The following is a 12778-nucleotide window of genomic DNA, read 5'->3' as shown; positions in this document are numbered from 1 at the left end:
AAGACATTCTGAGGCCCACGTAGACATATTGTACAGTGTTTGGTGAACTGAGCAGAAAGTGAATTTTATAATAAAGTCTGTCAGTAGTGCGCATAATGAGTCTGTCAGAAATGGCTGTGAGTGACAAGCAGACGCATGTTAGTAGCAGGTATGTCCGTAGAGAGTGTGTCAGTAAAAGCAGTCAGCAGGGGGTGTGTCAGTAATAGCAGTCAGTAGGGGGTGTGTTATTAGGTGTCAGTAGTGGGTGTGTCAGTGGCAGGTATGTCAGTAATACGTGTCAGTAGCAGGTGTGTCAGTAATAGGTGTCAGTAGTGGGTGTGTCAGTAATAGCTGTGTCAGTAATAGGTGTCAGTAGTGGGTGTGACAGTAGCAGCTGTGTCAGTAATCGGTGTCAGTAGCAGCTGTGTCAGTAATCGGTGTCGGTAGCAGCTGTGTTAGTAATCGGTGTCAGTAGCAGCTGTGTCAGCAATAGGTGTCGGTAGCAGCAGTGTCAGTAATCGGTGTCGGTAGCAGCTGTGTCAGTAATCGGTGTCGGTAGCAGCTGTGTCAGTAATCGGTGTCGGTAGCAGCTGTGTCAGTAATCGGTGTCGGTAGCAGCTGTGTCAGTAATCGGTGTCGGTAGCAGCTGTGTCAGTAATCGGTGTCGGTAGCAGCTGTGTCAGTAATCGGTGTCGGTAGCAGCTGTGTCAGTAATCGGTGTCAGTAGCAGCTGTGTCAGTAATCGGTGTCAGTACCTCTTTGTGCGGCGCGTGCGCTCGGCTCTCGCTGGGCGAGCGTGATCGCGGCTGGCTGCGCTCCTCGGAGTTGCAGCGCGACAGATCGGGGGACAGCAGGTGGCGCCGCTCCCGAGACCGGCCTCTCTCCCTGTCCCCCTGGTGCCAGTGGCTGGCCCTGGAGCCTGTAGGGGCAGAGAGGGCGGTCTGTAAGGGGCAATTAAACATTAAGGGGCAAAGCCATGGGAACTAAGCACGGATGCAGTCCTTTCACTTAACGCCTGGATACCCACCCCTCACTAACAGGCAGCTGCGTAAATAAGGAGCACCATGAATACCTCTGCATGTCAGAGATGTCATCAGGACTTAACGCCGCAGGGGCGGGGCAGTGCAGAGCTGTATTAGCGTGTGTGATTTTCACAGGAGCACTATCTGAGGGGAGAGGCGGGTTTTGGGGAGACTGACCGGCCCCCTTGCAGCTGCGTGGGCGGGGTTTGTGGGAGCGCTCGGGGCTGGGCCTCTCCAGGGGGGGCTCGTCCCGCCACAGGCCGTTCACACGCTGCTCCCCCAAACTGGAGAAGGAGCGCTTCATCGACCCGCCCTCTGTCACCACCTGCGCACGTACACACACACACACACCGCACACGTACACACACACGCATGCGCACACACACACACACACACACACATGCACGCGCACACATACACATACAGTCAGTGATTGACAGCTCATCACGGGCCTCATGAAGCCCCGCCCTCTCCCGTCAGACCTGGGATCAGGGGGGCGTGGCGCAGCGCCATGACGACGGAAACAGGAATGATGATGGCGAGGGCGACGACGGTAACAAAGACGGCGACAAGTGGCGGCACTTCCCAGGGGTGACAGCAGAGCCCAGATCTCACACACCGGTACGGCCGACGCACACACACACCGGACCAACGCGAGCCCTCCAGGGGGCATCAGACGCTGCACACTGCTGTGGGCCACTTCTGATTTGTCCAGATGAAATGGTGATGCGATGAAACGGTGATGTTTCTGGGTGCAGAGACGTGACGGATGAATGGGTGAGTCAGAGTCAGAGGGGAGTGCAGACAAAAGGAAGTCATTTTGTTATGATGAGAAAAATTAAACTGGCTCGTGAGTAAGACACCACCACAGAAATGCATCATGCTTCAATCTCATGGAAGAAGAAGCTGACAGTAGTAAACATTGTCTTGTCGCCATATTCTCCCTTACGTCTTGTAGAACTCCCGGGAATGTGGGTGGAGCAGGTGGGGTTGCGGGCGGGGATTTATCCGGGAGTGTGGGTGGAGTGGGTGGGGTTGTGGGCGGGGCTCTTACCCGGGAGTGCGGGTGGAGTGGGTGGGGTTGTGGGCGGAACTCTTCGCTGTCCTCCATGTCTGCAGGCCCCGGGGCCAGGAACAGCTCCTGAGGAGAGATGGGGCTCAGAGCCACAAAGCCTCCTCTGGTCCTGAGAGAGGGAAACACACACACACACACACACACACACACACACACACACAGGTATAAATGCATGCATACAACCAATGCCACACGAGTCACATGGCTCACGTAAAAAGGCAGTAAAAATTACACACTACAGGATTTACTGAGTGGTAAAGCAGAACACAAATGCTTAGTTGGAGAGATCTCATCTGAGAAAAGTATTCTGGGAAATGTAGTCCCACAGGAAATAGCGCCGTCGCCTCTGCTATTCCCTGTCTGCGTAAGCGATCTCGATTAGGAGTTCTGCAGGAAAGCAATGACATCTGCACACGGCGCACAGCCCTGGGGTTCAGCAGGTATTTGGAACCAACTAAAGAAACCCAGGAAGGCAGATTCCGGAAGTGGCATAAACCCTGGCAAACGACCGTTAATACAGCTCAAAGGTGAGTAGTGTGCGCGGGACGTAAGCCCCGCCCCCTGCCCCCCCCCGGGGGCCACTCACAGAGCCGAGCCGGCGCTGTGGGACAGGAAGGGCATGGTGGAGGCGCTGGACAGGATCTCCTGCGGCAGGCCGGACGGGTCCATTCGCTCGAACATGGAGGAGTGCTTCTGCACAGGGAGAAAAGGGGAGAGACACAGCCCAACGCTGACCTCTGCTGGAGCACAACCGAACTGCACACGAGGGGAAACTCCAAAAAGACCAGCAGCAGTCTGTGCGTGCGGCTAAACGTGAATGTTGAATTTTGCCAACACTAGAAAACTGCACAGGGAAAAAGAGGAGAGACACAGCTCAACGCTGACCTCTGCTGGAGCAAAACCGAACTGCACGAGGGGAAATTAGGGGTGAATGTTGATTTTGCCAACACTAGAAAACTGCACAGGGAAGGTGAAAGCAGATGATGCACTGATACATTATTATTTTTGTAATACTACAGTAGTTATGTTAAAATATTAGTGTAACAGCATTAACCATACACATTTTTAGAGTAGGAACCCAGAGTATGACATCACCCTTATGTTAACTTATTGCTTATATTGTTTTTAGTTACTGTAGTATTTTATTTGTGTTTTTTTTTTTATTGATTTACAACAACTCCAACACTTGTCATAATTAAGAGAAATAAGTTATGTACTTTTTCAATACAACACATTGCATCTGACATGGCAGCAATACTAACATGGACTGAGTTCTATTTAAATGATCTGAACTGAAGTCATTTTAAGTAAATTTAAGTGAACCTGAATTGAAATGGATGAAACTAAAATAAACTGAACCAAAATTAATGAGACTGAACGGAAATGAATGAGACTGAACTGAAATGCACAGTGAAAGGCATACCTGCTCCTCCAGCTGCTGCCTCAGCTTCTTGGCTTTGCTCTGCTTGTAGTAATCCATAATCATCATGGATGCATAGATCTTTCCCACCGTCATGGTGCTGTCTGCAAACCACGCAATCCTACCACATCAGATTCCACACTTTCACAGGTACAAAGCTGCAGGTATGACACAGGTCTAGGCATGTATAATGCAGATGCAGATTTAGATATGCACAATGCAGTGCTCGCCTGTGTTCAGAGGCACCAGCAGGTCCAGGGTTTTCTGGGACAGGTGTGGCCAGATGATGCTGATCTCTTTCTGCAGCTCAGCGTCCAACTGCTCCCGGTCTTCCCCACCTGGAGCAGCAGGAACAAGGACCCGCACTCAGTCACAGTCAAAGAACGTCTCAATACAGAGCATCTTTCTTAGTCACAGTCACAGTTAACAGTGTCTCTCTCTCACACAGTCACAGTTAACTGTCTCTCTCTCTCACACAGTCACAGTTAACAGTGTCTCTCTCACACACAGTCACAGTTAAGTGTCTCTCTCTCTCATACAGTCACAGTTAACAGACTCTCTCTCTCACACAGTCACAGTTAATAATGTCTCTCTCTCTCGCACAGTCACAGTTAACAGACTCTCTCTCTCACACAGTCACAGTTAATAGTGTCTCTCTCTCACACAGTCACAGTTAACAGTGTCTCTCTCTCACACAGTCACAGTTAACAGTGTCTCTCTCTCACACAGTCACAGTTAACAGTGTCTCTCTCTCACACAGTCACAGTTAACAGTGTCTCTCTCTCACACAGTCACAGTTAACAGTGTCTCTCTCTCACACAGTCACAGTTAACAGTGTCTCTCTCTCACACAGTCACAGTTAACAGTGTCTCTCTCTCGCACAGTCACAGTTAACAGTATCTCCCTTGCACAGTCACAGTGATGGTCTGTAAAGGAGGGGCACACGCCATGGCGTTCTGCTGACCTCGGGCGATCTTGATCTCCAGGGCGGTGCGGATCAGAGACATCAGAGTGGAGGTGAAGTGGACGGTCATGTCCTCATCCACCGGCATGTTCATTAGGACCAAGCGCTGAGCACATCACACGGGGGATGGGGGGGGGGGGGGGGGGGGGGGGGGGGGAGAGGGGGGGAGAGGGAGGGCAGAGAGAAAGAGGGCAGGAGAGAGGGAGAGGTGGGAGAGACAGAGAGGGAGAGGGGAGAGGGAAAGAGAGGAGGAGAGAGAGAGGGAGGGAGAGGGGAGAGGGAGATAGAGGGAAAGGGAGGGGGAGAGGAGGAGAGGGGGAGAGAGGGAGAGAGAGAGGGGGGAGAGGAAGTGAGAGATGAGCGAGAGAGTGAGAGGAAGGGGGACATAGTGAGAGGGAGAGAGATGGAGAGAGTGAAAGTGAGAGAGATGAACACATAAATTCACATCCTCACATACACACACATACACACAGATACACACCTCTCTGAGCTGAGACAAGTCTCCTTTTTACTGGCTCGTTTGATTGACAGGTGTGACTGACAGGCGACTTGTGTGTCTACCTTATAGGCGATTTTGGCGGGACATTTCTTCCCGAGGCCAAGTGGAGGAGACATGTGTGTCAGCATCTCATACATCGCAGTGTAGTGGATACGCCCACTTTGGGGCGGAGTCAGGAGGAGGAAGTGCAGGAGGAGGAGGAGGAGGAGGAAGAGGAGGGTGAGCATTCCCAGGGTAAAAGAAGAGGAAGAGCAAACAGGATAAACAAACAGAAAAGAAAACACAGGGAAAAGAAGAGTCAAAGTGTTACTGTGTGAGTGTGAAGTTTACTACAGCAGAAAAAAACTGACGTAAAATGATAAGAAAATTATGGTTTTCAGAGTTTAGGTCTTTCGATGCGCCATCGGCATGGAAACCAAAAGGAGGAGGGAAATTTTGGGAGTGGAGCGGGAGGATGAGAGTCGCTGTAATTTTGGGTTTGGAGCAGGGAGAGACCCAAAATGAGCAAGGAGGGGGTCATCAACATGCACGATCCCCATCCCCAACCCCCTAAACTGTACCTCTGTCTTAGCCATACTCAGTCCAACCCCGCCCGTCCCCGCCCCCCCCCCAACCCTGCCCCGCCCCGCCCCCCGTCTCCGTCTCTCACCACGCCGCTCGGTCGTACTCCCCCCAGATGCGCACAAACTCGTCCAGGTGGTGTGGCCCCAGGATGGAGGAGTCGCGCGTCAGGTACTCAAAGTTGTCCATGATCACAGCCACAAAGAGGTTCAGCATCTGGGGGCGCACGAAGAGTGGAGTTACAACACTGAACACAGGGCGACCCCACAACACCGACCATGAGTTCAAATTCTAAAAAGGCTTTATTGGCATGACAACATACATCTTATGTTGCCTAAGCACAGAAAAGAACATATCCAAGAGAACACACAAACATAAATCTAGACATACAGAGTACAGCGAAAATATTAAGCCTGTCCAAAAATGCTCACTGGTTGTCCCTCTGATTGTGGCAAGCTGTACTATAATTTGTCGCTCGTCAAAGTCTAGTTCTACCTCCACCACTCCCTGACTGCAGTGTGAGCAGTGTCTCACACTGCAGTGTCTTTCTACCTCTCCCCTCAAACACAGATCTCTACCCTCTACCCCTCCCCCAAACGCTGATCATTATCTTCTACCTCACCCCCAAATACTGATCTCTACTCTTCCCCCGCCCCCCCCCCCCCACCCCCAACAACCACTACCCCCCTCCCCCCCAGAACGCACCAGGAAGGAGCTGAAGAAGATGAAGGACACAAAGTAGAAGTAGGCGAAGTCGGTGCCGCACCCCCCCTCGTGGTCGGGGGACGTGAAGGGGGGGGTGATGGAGGGGTCGGGCTCACACTCCTGCCTCCCCAAACAGGACAGCATGATCTCCTGCCAGGATTCTCCTGTGGCACTCCTGTGTTACACACACGCACGCACACACACACACATACACACACATGCACACACACACACACACGCACACAAGTGCACGCACGCACACACACACGCACACACAAGTGCACACACACACGCACACACACACACGCGCGCATGTGCACGCACGCACACACACATGCCCGCACACACACACACACCCGCACACGCACACGCACACACACACACGTACGCACACACACACGTACACACCCACACACACACAAACGCACACACACACGTACACACGCACACACACACACACACACGCACACACGTGCACACACGCACACACACACACACACAGGTACACGCGCACATACACACACACACACACGCACACGCATTACAACTGGAAATGAGTTGTTAAATCCAGCCAATTCATACTGACATGTTGACTGTCATGCGTTGTCCCGATGAACTAAATGCTATAAAATAAATGCATTTATATTGTGACAGTTAATCATTACAGCTTCCTGCTTGCATCAGGCCCCCACCTGAACAGAAGCATCAGAGCGCTGAAGAAGGTCTTGAAGTTGTTGTGCTGGTTGATGTGGCTTTCGTCGTTCAGTTTTATGTTTCCAAAGACCTGCAGCAAGGTTCAGGGATGTAGGAAATTCTTTTTCAAATGATATGTAGTGATACGTGATAGTATTTCAAGTTTTGTTGTTTTGTTAAATAATTGGGAAGTAGTTTTAGTAACACATTAAGTTGTAAGATCACATATTTGTGATCAGAATGCTCTTAACTGTACATTCTAATGCTGATGTCACAATCACTGCTAGTAAGCGAAAGCAGTGGAGTTCTAGAACACTGACTTTGAAAAACCATTCTAAAAAAAACCTACACTTCAAAGGGTTCAGTGCCAGTGACACTATGGAGCCAGAGGAGGCGTGGGTCTGTTTGACTGGTCCGTCTGTAACCCTGAGGTTGCACTGTGATTATAAACACACGCAGGTATGGTGGCCCAGCCGTACAGACAGGACTGTACTGGGCTGCTCACCTGCATCCCAATGATGGCGTATATGAAGAACAGCATGGCGATGAGCAGGCACACGTACGGGAGAGCCTGAAAGAGAAACGCCCAAAGGTCACGCTGTGCACACGCTCAGCCCCGCCCACACGCTCAGCCCCACCCACACGCTCAGCCCCGCCCACACACTCATCCCCACCCACACGCTCAGCCCCGCCCACACGCTCAGCCCCACCCACACACTCATCCCCACCCACACGCTCAGCCCCGCCCACACGCTCAGCCCCACCCACACGCTCATCCCCACCCACACACTCATCCCCACCCACACGCTCAGCCCCGCCCACACACTCATCCCCACCCACACGCTCACGCTGTGGCCTGGCCAGTGGGCGTGGTCTGGCAGGTGGGTGTGGGTGTGTCCTGGCCGGTGGGCGTGGCTCACCTTGAAGGACTGCACGAAGGTCCAGAGCAGGATGCGAATGGTGTAGCCCTGTCTCAGGAGCTTGATGAGCCGGGCCGCACGGAAGAGCTTCAGGAAACTCATATTAATGGTGTTCACCGACTGAGAGAGAGAGAGAGCGGGGGGGGGAGTGGGGAGAGAGAAAGAGAGCAGGGGGGAGGGGGGAAAGAGGGAGAGAGAGCAGGGGGGGGAGGGGGAGAGAGGGAGGGAGAGGGAAAGAGCAGGGGGGAGGGAGAGAGTGAAAAAGTGGTGTGAGATGGCAGTAGAGATGTTTGGGTGGTGTGAGATGGCAGTAGAGATGTTTGGGTTGTGTGAGATGGCAGTAGAGATGTTTGGGTGATGTGAGGTGGCAGTAGAGATGTTTGGGTGATGTGAGGTGGCAGTAGAGATGTTTGGGTGGTGTGAGATGGCAGTAGAGATGTTTGGGTGGTGTGAGATGGCAGTAGAGATGTTTGGGTGGGGTGAGATGGCAGTAGAGATGTTTGGGTGGTGTGAGATGGCAGTAGAGATGTTTGGGTGGTGTGAGATGGCAGTAGAGATGTTTGGGTGGTGTGAGATGGCAGTAGAGATGTTTGGGTGGTGTGAGATGGCAGTAGAGATGTTTGGGTGGTGTGAGATGGCAGTAGAGATGTTTGGGTGATGTGAGGTGGCAGTAGAGATGTTTGGGTGATGTGAGGTGGCAGTAGAGATGTTTGGGTGGGGTGAGATGGCAGTAGAGATGTTTGTGTGGTGTGAGATGGCAGTAGAGATGTTTGGGTGGTGTGAGATGGCAGTAGAGATGTTTGGGTGGGGTGAGGTGGCAGTAGAGATGTTTGGGTGGTGTGAGATGGCAGTAGAGATGTTTGGGTGGTGTGAGATGGCAGTAGAGATGTTTGGGTGGTGTGAGATGGCAGTAGAGATGTTTGGGTGGTGTGAGATGGCAGTAGAGATGTTTGGGTGGGGTGAGATGGCAGTAGAGATGTTTGGGTGGTGTGAGATGGCAGTAGAGATGTTTGGGTGGTGTGAGATGGCAGTAGAGATGTTTGGGTGGTGTGAGATGGCAGTAGAGATGTTTGGGTGGTGTGAGATGGCAGTAGAGATGTTTGGGTGATGTGAGGTGGCAGTAGAGATGTTTGGGTGGTGTGAGATGGCAGTAGAGATGTTTGGGTGATGTGGGTGGCAGTAGAGATGTTTGGGTGGTGTGAGATGGCAGTAGAGATGTTTGGGTGGTGTGAGATGGCAGTAGAGATGTTTGTGTGGTGTGAGATGGCAGTAGAGATGTTTGTGTGGTGTGAGATGGCAGTAGAGACGTTTGGGTGGTGTGAGATGGCAGTAGAGACGTTTGGGTGGTGTGAGATGGCAGTAGAGACGTTTGGGTGGTGTGAGATGGCAGTAGAGACGTTTGGGTGGTGTGAGATGGCAGTAGAGACGTTTGGGTGGTGTGAGATGGCAGTAGAGACGTTTGGGTGATGTGAGATGGCAGTAGAGACGTTTGGGTGGTGTGAGATGGCAGTAGAGATGTTTGTGTGGGGTGAGATGGCAGTAGAGATGTTTGTGTGGTGTGAGATGGCAGTAGAGATGTTTGGGTGGGGTGAGATGGCAGTAGAGATGTTTGGGTGGTGTGAGATGGCAGTAGAGATGTTTGGGTGGTGTGAGATGGCAGTAGAGATGTTTGGGTTGTGTGAGATGGCAGTAGAGATGTTTGGGTGGGGTGAGATGGCAGTAGAGATGTTTGGGTGGGGTGAGATGGCAGTAGAGATGTTTGGGTGGTGTGAGATGGCAGTAGAGATGTTTGGGTGGTGTGAGATGGCAGTAGAGATGTTTGGGTTGTGTGAGATGGCAGTAGAGATGTTTGGGTGGTGTGAGGTGGCAGTAGAGATGTTTGGGTGGTGTGAGGTGGCAGTAGAGATGTTTGGGTTGTGTGAGATGGCAGTAGAGATGTTTGGGTGGTGTGAGATGGCAGTAGAGATGTTTGGGTTGTGTTGAGATGGCAGTAGAGATGTTTGGGTGGTGTGAGATGGCAGTAGAGATGTTTGGGTGGTGTGAGATGGCAGTAGAGATGTTTGGGTGGTGTGAGATGGCAGTAGAGATGTTTGGGTGGTGTGAGATGGCAGTAGAGATGTTTGGGTGGTGTGAGATGGCAGTAGAGATGTTTGGGTGGTGTGAGATGGCAGTAGAGATGTTTGGGTGGGGTGAGATGGCAGTAGAGATGTTTGTGTGGTGTGAGATGGCAGTAGAGATGTTTGTGTGGTGTGAGATGGCAGTAGAGATGTTTGGGTGGTGTGAGATGGCAGTAGAGATGTTTGGGTGGGGTGAGGTGGCAGTAGAGATGTTTGGGTGGTGTGAGATGGCAGTAGAGATGTTTGGGTGGGGTGAGATGGCAGTAGAGATGTTTGGGTGGGGTGAGATGGCAGTAGAGATGTTTGGGTGGTGTGAGATGGCAGTAGAGATGTTTGGGTGGTGTGAGATGGCAGTAGAGATGTTTGGGTGGGGTGAGATGGCAGTAGAGATGTTTGGGTGGTGTGAGATGGCAGTAGAGATGTTTGGGTGGTGTGAGATGGCAGTAGAGATGTTTGGGTGGTGTGAGATGGCAGTAGAGATGTTTGGGTGGTGTGAGATGGCAGTAGAGATGTTTGGGTGGTGTGAGATGGCAGTAGAGATGTTTGGGTGATGTGAGGTGGCAGTAGAGATGTTTGGGTGGTGTGAGATGGCAGTAGAGATGTTTGGGTGATGTGGGTGGCAGTAGAGATGTTTGGGTGGTGTGAGATGGCAGTAGAGATGTTTGGGTGGTGTGAGATGGCAGTAGAGATGTTTGTGTGGTGTGAGATGGCAGTAGAGATGTTTGTGTGGTGTGAGATGGCAGTAGAGATGTTTGGGTGGTGTGAGATGGCAGTAGAGATGTTTGGGTGGTGTGAGATGGCAGTAGAGACGTTTGGGTGGTGTGAGATGGCAGTAGAGACGTTTGGGTGGTGTGAGATGGCAGTAGAGACGTTTGGGTGGTGTGAGATGGCAGTAGAGATGTTTGGGTGATGTGAGATGGCAGTAGAGATGTTTGGGTGGTGTGAGATGGCAGTAGAGATGTTTGTGTGGGGTGAGATGGCAGTAGAGATGTTTGTGTGGTGTGAGATGGCAGTAGAGATGTTTGGGTGGGGTGAGATGGCAGTAGAGATGTTTGTGTGGTGTGAGATGGCAGTAGAGATGTTTGGGTGGGGTGAGATGGCAGTAGAGATGTTTGGGTGGTGTGAGATGGCAGTAGAGATGTTTGGGTGGTGTGAGATGGCAGTAGAGATGTTTGGGTGGTGTGAGATGGCAGTAGAGATGTTTGGGTTGTGTGAGATGGCAGTAGAGATGTTTGGGTGGGGTGAGATGGCAGTAGAGATGTTTGGGTGGGGTGAGATGGCAGTAGAGATGTTTGGGTGGTGTGAGATGGCAGTAGAGATGTTTGGGTGGTGTGAGATGGCAGTAGAGATGTTTGGGTTGTGTGAGATGGCAGTAGAGATGTTTGGGTGGTGTGAGGTGGCAGTAGAGATGTTTGGGTTGTGTGAGATGGCAGTAGAGATGTTTGGGTGGTGTGAGATGGCAGTAGAGATGTTTGGGTTGTGTTGAGATGGCAGTAGAGATGTTTGGGTGGTGTGAGATGGCAGTAGAGATGTTTGGGTGGTGTGAGATGGCAGTAGAGATGTTTGGGTGGTGTGAGATGGCAGTAGAGATGTTTGGGTGGTGTGAGATGGCAGTAGAGATGTTTGGGTGGTGTGAGATGGCAGTAGAGATGTTTGGGTTGTGTGAGATGGCAGTAGAGATGTTTGGGTGGGGTGAGATGGCAGTAGAGATGTTTGGGTGGGGTGAGATGGCAGTAGAGATGTTTGGGTGGGGTGAGATGGCAGTAGAGATGTTTGGGTGGGGTGAGATGGCAGTAGAGATGTTTGGGTGGTGTGAGGCGATTACCTGCAGGTCCACCACAATCTCAGAGATGCTCCCCAGAACTGTGATGAAGTCAAATATGTTCCACGTGTCCCGAAAATAGTTCTGTGGGAAAGGAAGGGGTGGGGGGGGGGGGGGCGGCGGGACAAAGCAGTTACCGACAGCTGTGACCATCATGAGCACCCAAGGGTCCAGGGGTGAATGCCCCTTTTTGTGATTGCTAGGAACAGGGAGACTGATTCAGGTACACAGCCGTCTGATTCAGGGACAGGGCCGTCTAATTCAGGGACACGGCCATCTGATTCTGGGACAGGGCTGACTGATTCAGGGACAGGGCCGTCTGATTCAGGGACAGGGCCGTCTGATTCAGGGACAGGGCCGTCTGATTCAGGGACATGGCCGTCTGATTCTGGGACATGGCCGTCTGATTCAGGGACAGGGCCGTCTGATTCAGGGACACGGCCGTCTGATTCAGGGACTGGGTCGTCTGATTCAGGGTTTTGTGTTGGGCACTGCTGCTCACCATGAAGCCGAAAGCAAAGATCTTGAGGATGCACTCGAGGGAGAAGAGCACGGTGAAGGCAGTGTTCAGGTGTTTGAGGACCGTGTCGTACGCAGCTGGAGCTGAGTGGTACTGGAGATCAGAAGGGGGAGAGAGAAAACACAAACAGTCACACTGACCACAGTCCGATCGCCCTGTTTGTGTTGCTCTTCCCAGTGCTCTGCAATAGCAGTGAGATCCGTTCAGTTGAGCTGAATCAGCCCTGTGTTTGAGAGGACCCATCTCTCAGTATGTCCATTATTTGGGTATCGTATCTAGGATATTATTTTCACCAACAAAGAGTTCTACATATATACACATTGTGGCACAAGTACACAATCAATGAGCTGGATAACAGAACAATATTATGTGGATAACTGATAATTTTATCCAACATAACAGAGTGTACAGATTCTATGATGTAACCACACAGACATTTTCTTCAATATTTTTTCCCCCAGTTTTAGTTGTGGCCATTTCC

General features: G+C 51.6%; 1 protein-coding gene across 1 annotated transcript in view; it reads right to left on the bottom strand.

The window, feature by feature from the left end:
• Positions 1 to 12778, bottom strand: part of LOC118229538 (voltage-dependent R-type calcium channel subunit alpha-1E-like) — a 91625-nt gene that overhangs the window by 586 nt on the left and 78261 nt on the right. Inside the window, exons 34-48 of the mRNA XM_035421571.1 lie at positions 12280 to 12390; positions 11781 to 11861; positions 7839 to 7958; positions 7424 to 7489; positions 6918 to 7009; positions 6226 to 6400; positions 5609 to 5736; positions 5022 to 5118; positions 4461 to 4566; positions 3727 to 3834; positions 3500 to 3600; positions 2663 to 2769; positions 2056 to 2185; positions 1179 to 1326; positions 735 to 898 (exon numbers count right to left, since the gene is read on the bottom strand). Of these exons, the coding sequence (XP_035277462.1) occupies positions 735 to 898; positions 1179 to 1326; positions 2056 to 2185; positions 2663 to 2769; positions 3500 to 3600; positions 3727 to 3834; positions 4461 to 4566; positions 5022 to 5118; positions 5609 to 5736; positions 6226 to 6400; positions 6918 to 7009; positions 7424 to 7489; positions 7839 to 7958; positions 11781 to 11861; positions 12280 to 12390 (1734 nt within the window). The remainder of the gene's footprint in view (positions 1 to 734; positions 899 to 1178; positions 1327 to 2055; positions 2186 to 2662; positions 2770 to 3499; positions 3601 to 3726; positions 3835 to 4460; positions 4567 to 5021; positions 5119 to 5608; positions 5737 to 6225; positions 6401 to 6917; positions 7010 to 7423; positions 7490 to 7838; positions 7959 to 11780; positions 11862 to 12279; positions 12391 to 12778) is intronic.

The sequence above is a fragment of the Anguilla anguilla genome, chromosome 6 (genome assembly GCF_013347855.1).
Source record: "Anguilla anguilla isolate fAngAng1 chromosome 6, fAngAng1.pri, whole genome shotgun sequence".
Lineage (NCBI taxonomy): Eukaryota > Metazoa > Chordata > Actinopteri > Anguilliformes > Anguillidae > Anguilla > Anguilla anguilla.
This window is presented reverse-complemented; position numbering and strand designations above follow the sequence as displayed.